Source organism: Ursus americanus, chromosome 1, assembly GCF_024610735.1.
Source record: "Ursus americanus isolate L20-20 chromosome 1, mUrsAme1.1.p, whole genome shotgun sequence".
Lineage (NCBI taxonomy): Eukaryota > Metazoa > Chordata > Mammalia > Carnivora > Ursidae > Ursus > Ursus americanus.
The window spans coordinates 76,289,521-76,312,691 of NC_142127.1; the positions used below are offsets into that span (position 1 = coordinate 76,289,521).

Here is a 23,171-nt window from a genome sequence, read left to right on the forward strand (position 1 = left end):
TTCATTTCTGCTTATAGGTTAACTATTTAATGTTCTTTCTCCATTATTCTTGTCTCTGTTTTTAACAGCTGTTTTTAAATGCTAACAATAAGGTGGCAGACAAGAACGAGAAAGACCTTGCCAACAAATTACTGACAGAAATAAATGAGGACCAGGTATCTACAAAGCCTGCATCTTGTTTCAGCTGAAGTCCAAAATCAGTCAATGGGAGCAACTATTCCTGTACTTTTCTTCTTACATCTTAAAATACACAAACAGTATCTAATTCTAATTTTCCTTAATTATTTTTGAAAATTGTTAAAAAATTAAAAATAAAAATTTTTTCATCTAAAAGATATATTGAAATCTTGGTGGTTGATGTAAATGATCAACAGTATTCCATCTGTATATGTGTGTATCCTTTTCAGTTTAAGGAGACACAAAGTACAGGAATGGGATCCCAATATCAGTGCTGTCCACGTGGTGGTGACTTCATATTTTGGGAGCTTCTCTCTCTAAGCATTGTGGTGTATTGGGACCATAGGCTTTGTTTGTGAATACATATGGTCAATTTTAATACCTTGATTCTTTGCTTCTTGTTGACAATGATTATAATTCAATGGACATCCGAATCCTGGAGGAAGGGAAGAAGATGCTGAACTCTTTGAGTCTTAATTTTGCATAAAACTTAACTCTTTTTTTTTCTAAAAAGTCACCTCTATATGGGTATAGAGCAGAAATAAGCAATTTTTGTTGCTTTTCAGCATTAGGTAATTCCGTTTTGAAAAAACTAGCTATTAAAAATGCTTTGGTTTTTTTTCTTTTCCATCCCAAAAATGTTTTGAGAGAGCTTACATGATGTCTTTTATTAATATTATCTTAATACCCAGGTTTATAGATAGAGCTGTGGTATAAAGAGACATGAAAATCTATTATTTTCTGTTCTGGGTGTAAAATATCAGCTATAGAGTACCATTTTAGATTTCTCCAGAAATGTTAGTCTTAAGGCCTTCTTATATAAGATTAATAAAATATTTACAATGATATTCTTAGAGGTTTATGTTAGTATTCCTAATTGTAGGTACTATGATGCCTAGTCGTCTTGAATAAAGTGTTGGAAAGATCATATTCATATGAAATTCTTTATACAGGATGATTAATATATATTATGTGTTTATTACATATATACCATGTATATGTAATAATGTTTAATAACATCAACAAAAATCAAGATACTGGCTTAAATAACTTGCCTAAAAGTGGTAGAGCTTAGCTTAAAATGACAAAGATCTACTCAGTCCCCTTTTACTCAAATCATTTTTAGTGGAAGGGAGAAAAGAAAGTCCTATTCATGGAGTAATTAGTTTTAAGTCATAGTAATATATTCCCAAAACCAGATTTTTGGGACTCTGAGTTTTTATAACTTTCTACTTCTGCTATGCTTTCATGGTTGATTAAGCCTGATGATATAATAGTCATGTTCAGTTTTTTAATGTTGTTAATGTTACCTTTTGTTTTCACTTTTTTTCTCTAAATGCATAGCCCTGAAATTTAACACATCTCTTCATGATGAAGCTTAAACAGAAATAGACAAAATTAAGCTGAAGCTGTTTTTATTTTTTTATTTTTAATTTTTAACACCTTTTGGCTTTAAAGGTTGCCTTCTCAAAAACATGATAATCCTTATAGATACATATTTCATTTTCTATTCTGCCTCAAATTTTGCATTTTATGTAAAAATAGATATGCCTTATGTTTGGAAGTGTGATTGGTGAATAAACATACCATTTGAATTATAATACAGGGCTTGTAAAGCAAATAGACAACACCATTTTAAACATCTTATTATACATGCTAATGAAATTTCAACCTAGGAAGTTCAGTGTATTTCTGAAGGGAAGTTAAAATGTGATAGAATTTCCAATGAAAGACTTCCCTCCCTTCCTCTGGAGATTGTCCATTATTTTTAAAAGCATGTATTAAGCTTGGTGTTCTTTTTGTTTTTTTGTTTTTTTTCCAAAACATTTCAAATGAGTCAATGTTAACGTTATCCTTCTTGACACATGGCTTATTTTCTATCAAGTAGGTAACTTTTCTTGCAGGTATAGTGTTTCAGAAATCTGTTTTATTGGAAGAGGAACGTATTGCATGTTAAGTAATTATTTTTTCAGGTTTTCAGAACAAAGGTTTCCTAACTAATACAAATCTTGAGCACATTGTTAATTTATTACTTTTTTTTCTTCTTCTTCTTCTCTCTCTCTGGTAGGTGTTTCAGGGACAGCTCGATTGTTTGGCTATATCAACCATTCAGGCTTTGACAGCGGTAATGAACAAATCTCCAGCTGCTAAGGTGAAACATACATCCTCAAGCTCTAAAATGTTTAGATAAACTAATTTTCACTGTAATTCCCGAAGTAATGGATGAAAGTATGTATATAATACCTATGGCTTCACACCTAAAGTGAAATAGTTCACAAACTATCTCAGTATAAGAATCATTTTGCTGATAATTTTAGAACAAACACCTATGGCACTACTTTGGGATTATATGATAGAACTGTAATTTAGTAGAGATTTACAGTGTCAGTCAACAAAGGGAGCACTGGTGTTGAAGTTACCATTTTATATGATGCTATGGTTAGTGTGTTTAAAGAATTATATTTTATATCATAGGTTTTCTTTATTAGTAAAATAATCACTCTTTCACTATTTTCTCAGTTTATGACTGCGTAGATTGTGAACATTTTCCACATGTGAATAGCCTTATCGGTTTGGGACTTGTTTTTCCAGATGGCCATGAACATTCTGCTTTTTTGTTACTCTCAGGATTTTCTTTCCATCTCATTCACTACCACTGACTTCGTCCTGCTGTTCACTTACGCTTATTTTGTGCTAACAGTTTCCTCGTTGAATAGTTTTAAGGATTAGTGAGATCATCTGTGTAAAGTGGTAAGCATAGTGCCAGGCACATGGTAAATGCTTAATAAATATCAATGTCTATCATCATCATCATTATTATTACTATTACCATTTTACCTTCTATTTACCACCTCTAATATATTTCATGCTTTGCCTTTCTGATGGTAGACACAAATGAATTATTCCTTGTTCCCTAAGCCATGCCTTCAGTAGAATTCCTTACTTTCCATTGGTATTTGCTAGGAGATTAACGATTGCTCTATAAATGTTGCTATATATAACTCATGGTTAAATGCCTACCAGATAGGCTTTTACAACTTTTACAGGCTGGCTTAGGAATCAAATCCCATTTATAATAGTTGCTGTAAGAAAAAAATCATTTTAAGTTCTCAGTAATTGGTTTATGAGTATAATGGATTGGCTCTACTGTATTATGATATTCAGACCTGGAATGATATTCAAGTCTTATTAAAATATAATTTTTTATTATATAATGCTTTCCATGGTTTAAAGTTCAAAAGGTTATTTTAAAAATACCCTTTTTGGGGACACTTGGTGGCTCAGTCAGTTAAGCATCAGACTCTTGACCTCAGCTCAAGCCTTGATTTCAGGGTTGTGAGACTGACCCCCATGTCTGGCTGCATGCTCATCACAGAGTTGGCTTGAGATTCTCTCTCTCCCTCTCCCTCTGCTCCTCACCCCATCCATGCTCTCTCTCTGTCTTTCTCTCTCTCTCTCTCTCTCTCTCTCAATAAATAAATAAATAAATAAATAAAATCTTTTTTTAAAAAGCCCATTTAAAAAAATGATTTGTATTTTTTTTAAGTTTTTATTTAAATTCCAGTTAGCATACAGTGTAATATTAGTTTCAGGTGTACAATATAGTAACTAAACAATTCCATACAATACTCAGTGCTCATCACAAGTACGCTTCTTGGTCCCCATCACCTATTTAACCTACCTACCAACCCACCTTCCCTCTGGTAACCATTAATTTGTTCTCTATAGTTAAGACTGTTTCTCTTCTCTGTCTCCTTTTTTCTTTTTCTTTTTATGCCCTTGGCCTGTTTTGTTTTTTAAATGCCACATATGAATGAAATCATATGTTATTTGTCTTTCTCTATTTCTCTTAGCCTAATACTGTCTAGATCCATCTATGTCATTGCAAATGACAAGATATCGTTCTTTTTTATGGCTGAGTAATATTCTATCACATATATATTTATATATCTGTCTCCCTATATCTATCTATCTATACACACACACACACACACTCTCTATCTCTCTCTAACACCACATCTTCTTTATCCATTCATTAGTTGATGGACGCTTGGGCTGTTTCCATAATTTGGCCATTGTAGCTAATACTGCTATAAACATAGGGGTGCTATATGCCTTTGAATTAATATTAAAAATACCTTTTGAAAAAATACTTTCTTCCTACCCTTGGCTCACAGTCAACTAGCTCCCCTTCCAAGAGATAACCAGTTGCTCATTTTGTTTTAATCTTTTGAATTTATAGTAAGTGTATACATTTATGCTTGATTTACTGGACTAATTCAGTATTACTAGATTTAGATTTTTTTTTGCTGTCTTTTTATTTTACTTTATGGTTTTGTGTGCCCACAAGTTCAAAAATACATATGACTTAGACCTTACTAAAGTGAACTTGATGTTCCAGATAATTCAGTCCATTTAGATAAAAAAGCAGAGAGAAAACTACCCAGTTTTTTCTGGTCACCACTCAGAATTGCCACAACTCTTTAGTCTTCTAAGACTGCCGTCTGACTCCTGTTACCCCCAGAGTCCCATTTTTTCTTCATTTTTGTTTTGACTTCATGTAATACTATATAATTACAAATCAAGTGAAGAAAGTGATTGTACCCTAATCTGAAATTAATATAATAATTTTATAATATACAATTATTGCTTATTTCATTTATTTTACATTTTGGTAGATTATGGTCACATCGTAGTTCAGAAGGTATATGGAATCTATTTTAAGATCAAGAAGTGATCTAAGAAGCAAATATTGAACTCAGTCTTTTCAGTATTAAGTTAATTAACTTAAATGGGTATTACTCAGCATTTTAAATAATTCCAGCAAATTCAGTCTTTGAAAATGTGCTTTGATGTATTTATTTCCCTTCCTCTAGGAAGTATTTAAAGAAAGAATTGGTTATACACATATGTTTGAGGTTTTAAAATCCCTGGGTCAGCCACCACTGGAACTACTTAAAGAACTTATGAATATGGTGAGTTTTTTACCTTTATTAGACAAGTTCCATTATCTCCATATCCAAGGTGGTTACTAATCTTTTGTCTTTTATGTTGCTTTATAGGCTGTAGAGGGTGACCATACTTCAGTTGGGATTTTGGGCATTAGTAATGTCCACCCTCTCTTGCTTCTTATCCAGTGGCTTCCAGAGCTAGAATCCCAGGATCTGCAAATCTTCATCTCTGATTGGCTGAAAAGAATTTGTTGTATTAATAGGCAGAGTCGAACTACTTGTGTCAATGCAAACATGGGAATTCACATCATCGAAACCCTTGATTCCCATTCTTCCCTCCATCGAACTTGTGCTGAGAACTTGATTGCACTTCACGGTTCCTTGGGGAGTCAGTCAGTGAGCTCAGAAGAAATACGTCGACTACTAAGATTGCTGAGAGTGGATGAGTCTGAGTATATTCACCCTTACACCACTCCTGTGACTCGAGCAATTCTGACAATGGCCCGAAAACAAAGTCTAGAGAGTGCACTGCAGTATTTTAATTTGTCACATAGTATGGCAGGAATTTCTGTGCCTTCCATACTGAAGTGGCCAGGGTCTGCTTTTTCTTTCAATGCTTGGTTTTGCTTAGATCAGGATCAGTGGACTCTTGGCAGTGCTAACAAAGGAGGAAAAAGAAAACAATTGTACAGGTACTGGTACAAGTTATGGTATAAATGAACTGTCATAACAATATATGCTGTAATTCCCAAATAGGAAAAAGCTTTTCAAGCATCTAATTTTTAAATGCAGAACAGTTTATCTAAAACCTCTTTATCCTTAGGGTGTACACAGTTTAATTATAAGTGTTTTATTGCTTTCATGATATTGATTACAAATATTTTGCTGATTCTTAGGCTAGTTTGGAAACAAAGTTCATTCTTAAAAGTATTATAAAAATAGGGAAAAAGGAATAACAAATTTTAAAGTGAATAGTGATCTTTGTGTTCCATTGAAAATGCTATATATTTATATGATGGATCAGAAAACCTTTGTGTATGTACATCCAAACTTAGTTACTAAAAGTAACTAATAATTTTTAATATGCCTCGTGATTTTTAAAACTTTTATTTATGCTTTCTGAATCCTATTTGAAAGAATTTTGAAGATTTGAAAATTTATCGTTTTACTGTTGTTTGATAACGGAATCCCACTCATGGCTACCTTTTATAATTTACTAAACCATTAAGCTCAAAAAAGATGTAAGAATTTTCTTTGAGGCAAGATTGGACTGATACGTGGCAATAGAATGTAAGCCACAGCATTATTGATAAAGATATTCATGATGACATGGTTTTTTATGTGTTTCAGTGATGATAAAGCTGAACAACTGATTTCAAAAGTTCTGATAATATATATTTTTGTTAGCTTCTTTACAGGAAGTGGCATGGGTTTTGAAGCTTTTATTACCCATTCAGGTATGTTGGTTGTGGCAGTGTGCACAAAAAGAGAATATGCTACAGTTATGCTTCCTGACCACAGTTTCTGTGATTCCCTCTGGGTAAGGTTTTAGGACATCACATTTAACTTTCTGGTTCTTTCCTTTAAAATCGCATTTGGTGCATGTACATGAGGAGTTGTCTCCTTTCTGAGAGTCAATTTTTACTTTAAAATTCTATGTATGTTGAAGTTTATCTATAAGGAAGTTAGTATCATTATCATCATCATTATAAATTCAGCAGCAGTCTTCTCTCGAAAAGTTAAAAGAAAATGTTGTCATTTCCTTCAAGTTTTCTAGAATCAGATTTGATTTTGAAATTGAATTTAAAATGAGAACATAAATTGTTAAAAACAGTGTATTTCTGTTGCTTTTCTTAAAAGTATAATTTGCTTCTTATAAGAAAAATTAATTGTAAAAAATACTCAGACTTGGAAAATGCCGAAAAGATACTCTGTTACAATTGTGTAAAAATTTTCTAGAACAAATGTAAATGTCTTTTTAGTACTACATGAAAAATTGTCATTCACTTTAAGAACAGAATTCTAACCAGCATTTAATTATGCTTAAACGCAGTGTTCTGTTCACACAAACTAGTTATAAAGTAATACTCTGAAAACATTTGTCATTCCAAAGATTTAATGTAATTTTAGTCTTTAAATGTATGTCTTACTTTATTAGCACAACATAACCATTGTTCACATGCCTGGAAAAAGACCCTTTGGTCAGAGCCTTGTCTATATCTATGACAACGGACAGCAGAAGGTTTCTGCCCCTCTCAGATTTCCTGCCATGAATGAAGTAAGCACATCTAACCTACTCTTTTTTTTTTAATTTAAATTCAGTTAATTAACATAAAATGTATTATTGGTTTCAGAGGTAGAGTTCAGTGACTCGTCAGTCTTATATAATACACAATGCTCCTTTAATCACATGTCCTCCTTATTGTCCATCACCCTGTTACCCCATCCCCCCCACCCTCCTGCCCTCCATCTACCCTCAGTTTGTTTCCTATGATTAAGAGTCTCTTATGGTTTGTCTCCCTCTCTGATTTCTTGTTTTATTTTTTCCTCTCTTCCTCTATGATCCTCTATTTTGTTTCTTAAATTCCACATATGAGTGAGATCATATGTTAATTGTCTTTCTCTGATTGACTTATTTCACTTAGCATAATAACCCTCTAGTTCCATCCATGTCATTGGGAATGGCAATACTTCATTTTTTTGATGGCTGAGTAGTATTCCATTATGTGTGTGTGTGTATACATATATGTATACACATATATATATATGTATATATGTGTGTGTGTGTGTGGGTATATATATATATATATATATATATATATATATATATATATACCACATCTTCCTTAGCCATTCATCCATCGATGGACATCTGGGCTTTCCCATAGTTTGTCTATTGTGGACATTGCTGCTATAAACACTGGGGTGCAGGTGCCCCTTGGGATCACTACATTTGTATCTTTGGGGTAAATACCCAGTAGTGCAATTGCTGGGTTGTAGGGTAGCTCTATTTTCAACTTTTTGAGGAACCTCCATACTGTTTTCCAGAGTGGCTGCACCAGCTTGCTTTCCCACCAGCAGTGTAAGAGGGTTCCCCTTCTCCGCATCTAACCTACTCTTTATGGGACCCATTGATTGAGAACTCTTGAAAATTTTCAGTTTAATGTGGAAGATTCTATTTATTTTAATTATGTGCCCATAAATTTTAAAGTGTTTTCTATATTCTAAGATATAGTAAGTTAATATTTAATACTATTAGCCCATCATTATTAGATGAAGTCAGATAACGTGTAATAAAAACAACTTAAGGAAGAAACAAATGTAGTTAAAGGCTCAGGGAAAAAAGACTTAGAATAGGAAAGCCAAAGAAATTGAATAGAGCAGAGCAAAGGATCATTTAATAAAGCCCTCCAAGGGGCGCTTGGCTGACTCAGTCGGAAGAGCATGGGATTCTTGATCTTGAGGTTGAGAGTTCGAGTCTCACGTTGAGTGTAGAGATTCCTTAAAAATAAAATCTATAAATAAATGAATGAATGAAGTAAGCCAGCAAGCAAGCCCACCAAGTACCCAGAATACTTAGCGACTATTACGATGGACTCTTTTCCATCCCACTGAATTTGAAATAATAATAAACTTTAAGCCTTTAAATATTATATTGTAGTTAAATATAAGACAAAATTTATTTACTGAGATGATTCTTAAAGAACATTAGTGTAAAAGTTCTTTGAGAATTCTTAGATGATTTTGAGAGAGGCTTTTTTGAAGATAATGAAATATATTATTTCCCAAGTCCTTCTAGAATTCCACTAATTTCTTGTTGATGTTCATCCTAATGCTCATTACAGGATAACCTGTAATTAGTATTATTATCTAATGTGTAGTTCTGTTTATAAACTTTAAAGGGAGAAAAGTAATAATTTCCTCTATTTTAGAATATAGTGAAATTGTTAAAGTTTGTGAAAATACTCATTAAAATGTGAATTATAAAAGTAATGCGTCTAAATCCCATAGGCCAAAAGTAACATCTTTAATGGCTTCTTATGTGTGCACAGGCATGCACACATTATGACCCAATAAAATTAAAACTTCAGTTTTATTTTCCATCTATTGTTTTCTTATGTACTGTTTTATTTTCAATATCAAGATAGAAATGTAATTAAAATTGTGTAATTTGTTTCTTAATTTTTAGCCTTTTATTTCCTGCTGCATTGGTTCAGCTGGGCAAAGAACCACCACTCCTCCACCTTCCCAAATCCCAGATCCACCTTTTTCTTCCCCCATTACCCCTCATCGGACATCATTTGGTGGAATTCTGTCATCAGCCTCCTGGGGAGGAACACTTGAAAAGTCAAAATTGATTACCAAATTGATATCAGCTGGAACCCAAGATAGTGAATGGGGATGCCCCACATCTCTCGAGGGTCAGCTAGGGTCTGTTATCATCTTCTTTGAAGCACTACAGCCTCCTCAGGTGAAGGCATTATATTTAGCAGGTGAGCATGTACAGTCATACTATTTAAACTTAAATAGTTTTTTTGTTGCCTACATATATTTTGAAGAATATATTTGATCTGAAGAGTATACTTGTATTTGTAATGGAAGCTGCAAGGGAAAAGAAAAGCCCACTATATCCCATGCCCCCCCACCTCCAACTTGACTGGGATATTATTGACATAAAACATAGGTAAGTTTAAGAAGTACAATGTAATAATTTGATACACATGTGTATTGCAAAATGATTACCGCAATAAGGTTAGTTAGGACCTCCATCCCTCACATAATTACAGTGTTTTACATGTGTGTTGATAACATTTAAGATCTACTCTCTTAATAACTTTTTGGGGTATAATATAGTATAGTTAATTATAGCACACCAGATTTTTTTGGTAGGCATAAATAAAGCAAACCTTTAGGAGATTTTTCAAATATCATCCATAATAATGTCTGTGTTCGTCTGTTAGGACGGCTAACAATACCACAGACTTGGGTGGCTTATACACTATTTCCTCACAATTCTGGATGTTATAATTCCAAGGTGCTATAATTCCATCAGGCTTGGTTTCTGTTGAGGACTTTTCCTGGCTTGTAGATGGCTACCTTCTCACTGTGTCCTCACAAGGCATCCATCTTCCCTTGGTGTATGTGCAAAGGGAAAGATGTCTCTACCTCTTCTTTTTTTTTTTTTTTTTTTTTTTTAAGATTTTATTTATTTATGTGATAGAGAGACAGCCAGTGAGAGAGGGAACACAGCAGGGGAGTGGGAGAGGAAGAAGCAGGCTCCCAGTGGAGGAGCCCGATGTGGGACTCGATCCCGGAATGCCGGGGTCACGCCCTGAGCCGAAGGCAGACGCTTAACGACTGCGCTACCCAGGCGCCCCTCTACCTCTTCTTATAAGGGACCCTTGTGACGTCATTTAACCTTAGTTACTTTCTTAAAGACCTTATCTCCAAAGATAGTCATTCAGGGGGTTAGAGCTTCAACATATGAGTTTAGGGGGAACATAATTCAGTATATAATATTGCCAGTACTTTTGACAGATTTTAATAAATTGGTGAAACAAAATATAAGCCTGTGTTTATAAGAAATCATATGACTGGTTCTAGAATCATGTGAGTCTTTTTCTAAAACTTGTCATTTTTATAGTTTATATATTAATATACCTGAAGAAATGAGGACAGAAGAATTAGGAGACCTTGGATAAGATTACAAGCTATTTTTGTTTTGGCTTTTTCCTTTTCTCTTGGCTGTGGTTTTGAAGATACACACTAATTGTTATTATTGGATCATAACTATTTTCAAAATTATATCTGTAATTCTAGTAGGATGTTCAGGAGGTAAACCTCTAAGTATTCATATATATTAACTGCAGAAGACCTATTATATGTAAAAATGTCTTTTAGGTTTTGTAGGAGTTTTGAGATGAATGGGACTGCCCAGACTTTGAAAGTTTATATTAGAATCTTATCATTACCTTAAAACTCACCAAGGTATTTGAAAGTGATCTATAATCTAAATAAATTCCAAGTTAATAATAAGTCATTTAGTGTAGTCATTACAACTTATATAGTTTGGATTTTATTTTCATAATTTTTCCAACTTAAAATTCTCTTATAAATAATTATTTGTTGTATAATCTTCATAATGATTGTTTTGAATGGCTGCATAATATTTAATTGACTCCATATTGCATGATTTACTTAGGTTGTTTATAATTTTTAATTCGATATAAACTTCAAATATTGAATAAGATGAACTATTGTACTTTAGTGTTTTTCCTTATTTGGATGGGTTTACTTATGATAAATTCCCAGAATAAATATTCAAAGTGTTTGAATTGGTTTTTTTTGGTTCTCAATACATGTTGCCTAATCCATTTCTGAAAGGTGTATACCAATTCACAGTGCGTACTAGTAAAATGTAAGTATACTGGTTTCACCACAGGCTCATTAAGATGGAATGGTCAGTACTATTTCCTCCATTTTTTAATAAGATGGAACCATGTAGTAATTTGTATTTCTTTGATTTTTTTGGTAAGTCCTATTTACTGTTCAATTTTTGTGGTATCTATTCACATTTTTGGTTGATTGTTTTGCTATTTTGTCTTAGAAATTTAAATTACATTAGATAAATAAATAGGTAAATTTGGTTATATTTGATATTAGTTTTTTAATACCATATAAAATTTCCTTTCTGTAGTGGAGATCAAACCACCCCCCAACTTCTCTAGATTTTAGATGAACTGGAGGTGATGTAAAAATAAAGTTCATTTTGGCTAGTGTGTTTTAACTGTGTTGAGCAGCTTGAAGCAACTTAATTTTAAATTTTATTCTAATTACACAGAACCAAGGAGGCCCTATGTATTTAGTGATGTTTGTCTATGTGTGTATTAATAATTTTCAGGTCCAAACTGTTTAAGCCCTTGGAAATTTCAGGAGTCTGACCTGGCTGACCTGCCTGGTAACATCCTTCTTCACTACACTGCAAAGGTGAGAGTAAATGCATGCAGTGTATCTAGTTGTAATTGTGCTGTGAAGAAAAATTCCTTTTTTGTTCCTTTTGTCATTTCAGCAGGTAACTGAGAAGGACAGTCTTGAATTTCCGTTAAAAAATTATTAATTTTCAAAAGAAGGGGAGAAACAATAAAAAAGTGCAATTCTCAACTAGGATTCAGATGTTAATCATTATGTCATCCCAGTAATATGAGTGGGAATTGTTGTGGTGGGAATTTGTACTAATGGTTTGACGTCAGTAAATAAAAATGTTTAAACTTATATTTACCTACTTTTTTAGAAGGAGAGATTAAACAGAATTATGCTCAACATTTTTTTTATTTTTTAAATGTAATGCAAAAAAACAAACCAAAAAAATGCAAAGTTTATTTCAGAAGGAGAAAAAACAAACTACTTATATGCATAGCATGTGTTGTCCTTTTCCTTCAAAGATCTACCTAGCAAAAGTAATTAAGGTCAGTAAGGCCTGAGGGAAAGATCAAATGTAGAACTGGGAGGAAGAAAAGGAAGAGTGACTTAAACAATATTAGTTGTCTTCATTTTTACTTTTGTTTTATCCTACTTTTTCACCAGTTATTTGAGCATAGAACATTCTGTTTTTAATCTCACTTACTAACAAGTGCTAGTCTGGGAAAAGCTGCTCTAGAGGATTTTTTGACAGTCAACAGTTTTTCATTTTTTTACTCATTTGTAGGAGGTGTTAAACCATCCATTGTTGATAATTTTTTGAGTGTCTTCTCCGAGCCAAGAATTGTGCTGAACTTTGAGGATATAAAGATGAATAAAGTGTCTGACTTTAAAAAGCTTATAGCCTAAAGTGAAGTAAATATGTAAAAAAAATAAGTGCAATGTAATTTTATGAGCATTTTTCTTTTTAGCTACCATTTATTATTTACACTATATTAAGCACTATGCTAAATGTTTTACATGAATTGTTTCACTTACCCTTCACAAAAACTCTATGGGGTATATGGTATCACCTATGTCTTTTATAAGTTCTAGTTTTCTGGTGCTCAGTAAAGATAAGTAACTTGCCTAGCCTCATAATTCTAGTGAATGGTAGTGCTGGAGTTAGAACTCAGCCTATTTAATGCATATCCTTAACCACTATACAATATTTCTGTGTTGGAATTATGTACAGAATACAGTGAGCAACAAAGGAGAGTGGTTGGTTCTTTCAGGAGGCTAGAAGATCATAGAAAAGATTGATTTCTGTTTTAAAAGGCAGAGTCGAGGGATGTGCCATGCGTAGCAAGCAGCACCTACAAAGGCACATACTGTAAAACTGGGATCTACGTATATTTGGGTTTAGGGCACTAAGCAAGCAGGAAGAGAAGATGGCAGGAAATTAAATTAGAGAGCACATGGAGGCCAGATGATAGCAAACCTCCTATGCCAGGCTAAGTAGGCAGTGGATAAGATTTTGAGGAGAAGAACAAAGTATGGTCAGGTTTGCATTTTAGAAAAAGGTCTCAAGTTGCACTGCAAAAGTTGGGTTGGAGGGATAGGAGATGGGCGGCAGTCATGCCATTAGGAGGTTTATTGTGTGAGGATAGGTCATAGATACACAATACTCAAACTAAAGTAGTAATGGGAGAAAGACATTTCTGTCTCTGAGACTAATATAGTTTACATTGACTTAAATGTAAACAACTTACATTTGTTTTATTAAAGCATTTTTTTCTCAGTTGCCCTAAGAAGAAAGCAATTAATTTGTGCTAAATTTTATAGGATTTTTTTGGAATTTTGTTTTTTGGTTTTTTTGGAATGGTGATTGGATTCAAGGATGCTTCATTATTTGTAAATTCACAGATTGAACATGAAGTTATATGCTTTATAATTCTTTACAGAAGTTAACAAATAAGTTTGACAATTTCTAGAATTATTGAGTAGACTCTGAGTGTGAATATAACCAGAATTGTCAATAACATGAAAGAAAATAGTGTCTTATGCCTGTGGCTGAATTTTGATATATCTTTCTGTTTTGTGATTTCTATATCACATTTTAATCACATATTTTATATGTATCAATGAAATTATGCCTAGCGAAATAGTGATGGGAATAAAACATTGAATTTTTTTAAAGAGCCAAAAATCTGTTTGCATATTTTGGTTTAAAACTTTTATTTTTAATTTTTTTAACTTCACAGAATTTTTTTAAAAATTTAAAGTATAGTCGACATACAATGTTACATTAGTTTCAGGTATACAACATAGTGATTTGGCAAGTCTGTATGTTATGCTATGCTCACAAGTGTAACTATCATCTCTCACCGTACATCACTGTTAACAGTACCACTGACTATATCTCCTATGCTTTCTTTACCTTTTATCCCTGTGACTTTTTCATTCCATAACTGAAAGCCTATATGTTCCACTCCCCTTCACGCATTTTGCCCGTGACCCCCTCCTCCCCTCCCCTATGGCAACCGTTAGTGTGTTCTTAAAAGAGAGAAAAATTTAAACTTTGGTGAGTAAGTTGTTGCTTTAGCTCATCTGTCAGATGGCAAGCAACAGTGACCTACTTCTGATGAGTGAGTGCTTTAGAATCTAGTCCCTGATTCTTTTAAGGGACAATCAGAATAAGAATAATAAACTTCATATTATAAGCATCTTATCATTGACTATAATATTTATCCTTTTAAAGTATGGTGAAATATTTCATATGTAATTAAAATTATGTTTTGTCCTCATTGTGCTTAGCTGTTTGCCATATTTTCCTTTTATTCTTAGGCCTGCAAGAATTCAATCTGTCTTGATTTATCTACTAATTGTTTGCATGGAAGATTAACAGGAAACAAAATAGTGAACTGGGACATTAAGGTAAGTTAATGATGAGCAACATATTATGTAAGTTTACTGATCCTTTTAAAGAGTTTATCTTTTAAGCACTACCAGATTGATCTGAATAATAAGTCCCAGTGATAATGTTTGCAGGCAAGATACACAGTTTGAAGTATAAACAGATAAGTAGTTGAGTGATTAATTTGCTTGAAACTTAGTTACCTCCTTAAACTATGTCATGAGTTTTTTTAAGAAGAATATACTGCCTTGGTTCATTGCTCCACTTTTAAGGTATTTAATCCCTAAAACTGTGTGGCAGATCTCAACCCTTCCTAACCTCTCAGGACTTCATTGATTATCCTTTTTCTCCTGTATCACATACTTCTGTCTGTAGTCTCCTGAATATTAGCTTTAAACACAGATCTTTCCTCCGTGAGGCTAAAGATGAGTGACTTTTCCTCCTCCCCACACCCCCCTCTAGCTATCATATCTTGCCTGCCTTCTTGATGTGCCTCATATTTACCTGTCAGTTGGACATAATGTCTTTGGTTCTATCTAAGAGGCCTCTGCTTATTTTTTCAAGACTGAATTAACTGCTCTTGTTGTGAGTACCTGTCACATTTTATCATTTCACTTATTGTGAATAGTAACTTCCTTGATAGTTTGCTTGCTTTGATTTTCCAGTAGTCCTTAAGAACTTCCAAAGGAGGTACCAAGGCTTTTTTCACTAGTGCCTCGTACAAAGATATACAATAACATTGTTGACTGAATTATTAAATTAATAAAGGTTATTTAGATTAATATGAAAGTCAAGTCAGAGATATACCCTATTTCTAAAATATAGTATTCCTTTGCAAGTTATCTTAAATAGAAGTTATAGCCTAAGTAAAATTAAAAATATAAAAGATAGTTATAAGGCAACTTGCTGGTAAATCAGAAAAAAAAATCCCTTTTATCTTTTTTTTTTAAGATTTTATTTATATATTTTAGTGGAGACAGAGCACAAGAAGGGGGAGGGGTAGAGGAAGAGGGACAAGCAGATTCCCCACTGAGCAGGGAGCCCAGTGTGGGGCTGGATCCCAGGAACCTGAGATCATGACCTGAGCAGAAGTCAGATGCTTAACCAACTGAGCCACCCAGGTACCCCTCTTTTTTTTTTTAATTTTATTATTATTTTTTAATAATAATATTTTTTTGTTATGTTAGTCACCATACAGTACATCCCTAGTTTTTGACGTAAAGTTCCATGATTCATTACTTGCGTTTAACACCCAGTGCACCATGCAATACGTGCCATCCTTAGTACCCATCACCAGCCTATCCCATTCCCCCCCCGCCCCGCCCCGCCAAGCCCTCAGTTTGTTTGAGAGAGAGAGAGTGTGTGCACACACAAGCAGGGGGAGAGGCAGAGGAAGAGGGAACTCCCCGCCGAGCAGGGAACCTGACACTGGGCTCAGTCCCAGGACCTCAAGATCATGACGTGAGCTGAAATCAAGAGTTGGATGGTCAATGGACTGAGCCAGCCAGGAGTCCCCAAAATCCCTTTTATCTTGTAGTCAGTTAACACCAATCAAATATGCTTATTGTTTCAATGGAACAGAGATCATTAGGATAATTCTGCCACTGTAAAAATGAATCTATCAATTAATGTTAGTCTCATGTTATTCATGTGGTATCAAGCATTTTTCTCTTTGACTTTGAGATGAGACCACTTAATTTTACCTGTTAAAATAGTAAGATTTAGGGGGTGCCTGGGTGGCACAGCGGTTAAGTGTCTGCCTTCAGCTCAGGGCGTGATCCTGGCGTTATGGGATCGAGCCCCACATCAGGCTCCTCCGCTATGAGCCTGCTTCTTCCTCTCCCACTCCCCCTGCTTGTGTTCCCTCTCTCACTGGCTGTCTCTCTCTCTCTCTCAAATAAATAAATAAAATCTTAAAAAAAAATAGTAAGATTTATGACATTTGTCCATTCATAGGTTAACTTTTGCTGTGACAAGATTGGCTTTATAAAGCTAGTTACATGTATTACTTATATATGGAAAGCTGATTGTGCTGTGCATTATACTTGAAAATCAAAGTAGTTTTTGGTGCCTTGAGTTACAACTATGGGGAAATCAAATAGGAACAGAATTAATGAGAAAAACGTTCATTGTATTTTTTTTTCTTCAGAAAATTATATTTTACTTTTTTTTAGGTTTTTTTTGTTTTTTTGTTTTGTTTTGTTTTTTACTAGTTTCAGAGGTAGAATTTAGTGATTCATCAGCTGCATATAACACTGAGTGTTCATTACATCAAGTGCCCTCCTTAATGCCCATCACCCAGTTATACCTTCCCCCACCAGCCTCCCCTCCAGCAACCCTCAGTTTGTTTCCTGGAGTTCAGTGTCTCTTATGTTCATTGTATTTTTATACTGCAACAAAATCAAACACAAAAATAGTTAAATGACAACTGAGAAAAAAATACTTGCCATCCAAAAAGTTAATTTACTTACTATTATCTTAAAAATCAGTATGAAAAATAGGCAAAAAGTATGAAGAGGGTTATTTAATGAATGAAACTGAGTCTAGATGACAGTGCATTTCAGCAGTTAATGATGGCTAACCTTGGAACATAACATGATAAAAAATTATTATTGAAAAATAAACTATTAAAAAAATGATGGCTAACCTTGGGTAGTACCCAGTTTGTCAGACACTAAGCACTCATTTATTAGCTTACTTAATCCTGGTAACAACTTTACAAAGTGGGACTTATTATTATCCTCATTTTACAGATGAAAAAACTGAGTCCAGAGAGATTAGTAACTTGTTAAAGAATATGGACTGAATTTTGTTAAGTATGCAAAACAGTCACTTTGAACTTTGGTTGAAGCCACCCACTTCGCCTTTTTTTGTTAAGTAAAAGGAGAGGAGTCAGTCATATTTCTACCACTAAATGTATTTTTTTCTTAATTTATTTTGTTGTTCATTATACTTAATTGCCTTATGACAGTTGTTTCCTCTTGTATCGTTAGTGTTACATTATAAGGTCTACTTATGGCATCAAATTTGGATTGCCTGTTTTTGGAATCGTAACTTTTGGAAAACAAAGGTGTGGTAAAAATAGTCTGGTATAGTCTCGAATATTGATCATGATGACCCCTGTGGCTGCTCTTTAAAGCTCTGCCCAGGAGTCCCTGGGTGGCTCAGTCAGTTGAGCGTCTGCGTTTGGCTCAGGTCATGATCCCAGGGTCCTGGGGTTGAGCCCCGTGTTGGGCTCTCCCTGCTCAGCGGGGAGCCTGCTTCTCCCTCTGAGTGCTGCACCCCCTGCTTGTGCGCGCTCTGTCTCTCTCTGTCTCTCTCTCTCTGTCAAATAGATAAATAAAATCTTAAAAAAAAAAAAAAAAAGCATATGCCCAAATGAGGGTTCCTTTAGCTTAGACTGTCCTGTACGTTGCCTAAAAGTTTAGCAAATTGTAACCTTGTACATGCTATGTGAATATTAAATGACGAAATTGTCCTTGTTTTATAAGATTAAAAATTGTAATTTTCTTTTTTCAGGACATCATAAACTGCATAGGTGGATTAAACGTACTGTTTCCTCTGTTGGAACAAATCAGCCACTTTGGTGAAGCACAGATTTCTGAAGGAGTGAATGAAAGCGCAGTTTCTGAATTGATAACGCCTGTGGAAGGAGATTGGGTCGTATTGACCTCCACAAAGGCATCAGGTATTGAGATGAAATTAACACAAAATAGTCATTGAGCAATTTGATAATTAATTGAAAAATAGATAAAAATGTCTTGCCACCATTAGGAAGAAACTTAACCATTTGTAGCTAAAGCAGCCTGTCCCTAATTTTACTAATGTAAATCAAAAAGTTCATAATAGCTTAGTCAAAAAATTTAAGAAGTTGGTTTCACTCTTGACTATTCTTAGTTTGTACTATTAGTGGAAATATGACAGCATTGCTGAATTTATGGTAGAGAAAATATTTGCTTGTGTATGTGAGTTATGATATGCAGTCACTGCTTTCTCTGATATTTTCATTCTGCAAGTGACCTTTGGAAGCAAATTGCTCAACCAAATTTCTTGTTTGTTACAATATGCATTATAACATAGAAAATGGGATGTAAAAGTGATTAGAGTACTTATGATAATTAATGACATGTTCACAATTCCTCAGAGTCAAGATTAGAAAGAAATTTAATTGCAACATTTATCTTGATTGTGAAACACTTTATTCAAAGACATCCTATCAACCAGGACAATCTTATTCACTCCCATGGAGTTGCCACTCTTGGTGCCTTACTTCAGAAGGTGAGCTAGTTTAACATGTGTAGATGTGGCTAATGATTGTAATTAGCAGTTGGTCTTTAGGGTTTTTCTTACTAAGTAAATGTTTTTTTAAATAACACTACTATGGCTTCAATTATATTAGTGGATATAATCTTATTTCACAAGCAGGTTTTTTAAAACCTACTCTGAATCACCTTTTTACAAGAATTACTCATCTTATGTAACAGTATATAATCTTTGATGTATAGGACTTTGTTAGTGTTCATATTTGGGATATTTGATAAATTTAAGATTGTTTTAGGAATATGACATTAAGAATATATGTTCTAGTATACATTGGAAAATTAAAGTTTAAGTTGTTTATATTTTTGTAACATTCTCATTTAGATGTTCTGAATTAATCATTTGAAATTAAATGTAGCTTAATGATAATTATTTAAACTGAAATTTACAGAACCCCCATCTGTTTGGATTTCAGGTGCCAAGCTCCTTGATGGATGTTAATGTACTGATGGCAATTCAGTTACTAATTGAACAGGTATCATTAGAGAAAAATATGCAGCTCCTGCAGCAAATGTATCAGTATTTACTCTTTGACTTCCGTATTTGGAACCGTGGAGATTTTCCTTTTCGAATTGGTGAGAGCGGTCTGTTGGATCAAATTTTACATTTGTTTTAGAAATTTATAACTACCTGTGGGATTTTATTTTAGGTGTTCATTTAAGAGTGAACTTTGTATTTTAGGTCATATACAGTATCTTTCCACCATCATCAAAGACAGCAGGAGAGTTTTCCGAAAGAAGTATGGTGTGCAGTTTCTCCTAGATACACTTAGGATTTATTATGGGTATGATGTCCTTGCTCCTTCTCAGTTTGATATTGTTTTCTGCCTGCTGCTTGCTTGGAATGTCTAGATGACTTATCTTCCAGAAATTCTAATATCCTTTAACTTTAGAAAGACAAAGTATGGAGGTTAAAATGATGAACAGTGGATCACACAGATTGGGTTTGAATCTTGTGTTTCACTCAGCTTTACTGTGTTTAAGTTTTCTTGTCTGTGACAAGGAGATAATAAACCTGTGACCCCCTATGTTTGTTTTGAGGATTAAACTAAAAGCATTGCACTTAAAACATGCAAAGCACTTAAAGCTATGTCTGCCACTTAGTGTTATTTAAATACAAACTGTTTTAACTATTTATATCTTTGTCATTGAAACCCTAGGTTTTCCTTAAAAGGAAAAAGAAAACAAAGATACCATGAATTCTAATAATTACATGGAAACGTCCTTTTTTTTAAACTATGAATTCTTTTGTATGAAAAAAGCACTAAAATGTAAACAGTTTAAATTTCAGTTCTTGCACTTTTACTTTCTCTTTCAGGAGTGATTGTAAATATAGTGAGCTGTCTCTAGATGACGTTCGCACAATAAGGACTTCTTTGTATGGACTAATTAAGTATTTTCTGTGCAAAGGTGGAACTCATGAAGAGATCCAGAGTATTATGGGTTATATAGCTGCTATCAATGAAGAAGAACAGGTATTATGCTCAAGAAAAGTCTTTTTTTTTTCTTTTTCACACTTAAGTTGCTATATCATCTTCTTTTAAAATTACACATATATTAATCATATTTTAAGAGTAAAATCTTTATTATGTGAAATACAATATTATGCAATTAAAGAAGTAAATTTTTATTTCCTAACTGAAAGTTTAATAAAATAGATGGTAATGTAATAAAATATTGTAACTAGCTAGAAAGCGGTATCTGGAAATAGTTGTTTTGCAGTTCTGAAGGCTATTTTCATAGGCCACATAATGTATATTTACCTGTCATCAAAGATACTGGGCAGATTCCTAACATGCATTTTAATATAAGTTCATAAGAATTTTGCATAAAGGGTAAATTATATTTCTGTTTTTAGGTACTTTTACTTACATTATTCATTTATACCTCAGAGCTGCTCTTTAGGACATTGGTTCTCAATGTATGGTTCCTGACCAGGTTTAACCTGGGAACTTGCTATAAATGCACACATACTGAACCAAGCCTTCCAGGTGATTATGGTGCATGGTAAAATTTGAGGACCACTGATGTAAAATATACAGACCAGGAATTAATCTTCCCATTTGCACATTTGGAAGTACATATTCAGAGAGATTAGGTGACTTAAAAGGTCATACAGCTGACAAACCTGGGAGTAGAACCCAGGTATACTGCTGTTTCTGCGCTCTTTCTGTATGCCACTCTCAACACCAAACTTGAGTAGCCTTAATTTATGTTGACTCAAATATTTTGTGCTCTATGATGAAGTATTCATTGTGTACTCAGAGATTACATGACTTCATAATTTATATATTATATAGATGATTTAACTTAAGCTATTTCCCCATAATGTTAGGCTACTTCAGAAGCTTCTTTTTATTTAGAGTAGCCAGTAGCCATCTTATTTCATAATAGTCGTGTTGTCACCCACTGTGATTCATTGCCACTGATATTTTCTTGGTCAGTTCAGTCAGAGGTATTTATTGAAAGCTTACTATACACATAGAGTAATACTAGATATTATAGGTATGTTATAATGAATGAATTAGCATTCTTTTAGCCTAGTAGAGGCAAGGGTGGATAGGAGAGGTTTTTAAATGATTATTAAACAAACAAAAAAAAGACCATGATAATAGCCGTAAGAGAGAAACAAAGTCCTAGGAGGTTTTCATAGGAGAGTATTACATGTTGACGTGACCAGGAAAGGCTTTATGGAAGACATGACTTTTTATGTGGCTAAAGCATTATAGGTATGGCCCAGCAGGTAAAAATGTGTATTGAGAGGATATACAAAAGGAAATAAGCCGAAAGCATATTGGAGGAAAAAGGCAAGCTATTTCAGAAGATATCAGACCATTAAGTTAAGCTCTAAAACATTAGGGTATATAGGATTTAGTTTAAATAACTGTTTGTGGTTTATGACTTTATTTGTGCTTCCATATATGAGTGTGGTTGTTTGTTTTGTGTTGTTTAATTTTAAAAGCTCTTCGGAATTTTGGATATGCTCTTCAGTCTCCTCCGTACCAGCCCAACTAGAGGTCAGCTTTTCTTACTGCTGTTTGAACCAGGAAATGCTGACATACTTTATGCCTTGCTCTTAAATCAGAAGTACTCTGACAGACTAAGAGAAATCGTTTTTAAGGTACAAATGTTTCTTAAGCATCTTTATATTTGGTCACATTTGTGAGTATATGAATTTACTTGTAAATATCAATTTTATGAATGTAAATTCTTTTTTCATATCTACTTGGTCTAATTTTAAATTGTTGTAGGGGTGCCTGGCTGACTTAGTAGGTTAAGTGTGCAACTCTTGATCTCAGTTCAGGTCTCAATTTCAGGGTCATGGGTTCCTGCGTTGGGCTCCATGCTGGGTGTGAAGTGTACATTAATTAATGAAGAACTAATTAATTAATTCTTCAGTTTGTTTTGATATATACTTTCCATGTTTTAAACATTTAAAAACTAATTATAGTGTAATCTGATCAGTTATTTAGTGGACAATCCACTTTGTTATATCATCCTCAGTATAAAACTTCTCATTTCCCTTTTTTGCCTTCTAAAAAACATTTTTTATATGAGTATAATTGATACGCAATGCTACAGTAGTTTCAAGTGTACAACATAGTGATTTTACAGGTTTATACATTATGCTATGCTCACCACAACTGTAGCAACCGTCTGTCATCATGCAAGATTATTACAGTACCATTGACTATATTCCCTATGCTCTACCTTTTATTCCTGTGACTTACTCATTTCATAACTAGAAGCCTGTACCTCCCACTCCCTTTCACTAATTTTATCTCGTCTCTCTCTCGAGTTATCATGGGTCTGTGTGGCAGGTCCGACATTTTAGCAGTTAATTATAATAACTAACGTTATGTAGCACCTACTATTTGTCAAGCAGTAAACATTCTTCATGTATTAGCT

At 33.7% G+C, this 23,171-nt stretch overlaps 1 protein-coding gene across 10 annotated transcripts in view; it reads left to right on the plus strand.

Moving 5' to 3' along the window:
• NBEAL1 (neurobeachin like 1) overlaps window positions 1–23,171 on the plus strand; it is a 237,965-nt gene that overhangs the window by 107,453 nt on the left and 107,341 nt on the right. For 8 of the 10 annotated variants that reach the window (XM_087862767.1, XM_087862763.1, XM_087862760.1 and 5 more), the window contains 15 exons: window positions 69–155; window positions 2,246–2,329; window positions 5,055–5,153; window positions 5,241–5,821; window positions 6,537–6,669; window positions 7,288–7,407; window positions 9,319–9,622; window positions 12,031–12,116; window positions 14,874–14,963; window positions 18,463–18,631; window positions 19,088–19,221; window positions 19,679–19,838; window positions 19,945–20,047; window positions 20,581–20,737; window positions 22,225–22,383. In XM_087862767.1, the coding sequence (XP_087718893.1) occupies window positions 69–155; window positions 2,246–2,329; window positions 5,055–5,153; window positions 5,241–5,821; window positions 6,537–6,669; window positions 7,288–7,407; window positions 9,319–9,622; window positions 12,031–12,116; window positions 14,874–14,963; window positions 18,463–18,631; window positions 19,088–19,221; window positions 19,679–19,838; window positions 19,945–20,047; window positions 20,581–20,737; window positions 22,225–22,383 (2,466 nt within the window). The remainder of the gene's footprint in view (window positions 1–68; window positions 156–2,245; window positions 2,330–5,054; window positions 5,154–5,240; window positions 5,822–6,536; window positions 6,670–7,287; window positions 7,408–9,318; window positions 9,623–12,030; window positions 12,117–14,873; window positions 14,964–18,462; window positions 18,632–19,087; window positions 19,222–19,678; window positions 19,839–19,944; window positions 20,048–20,580; window positions 20,738–22,224; window positions 22,384–23,171) is intronic. The other 2 variants (XM_087862783.1, XM_045806529.2) reach the window with 1 other exon arrangement.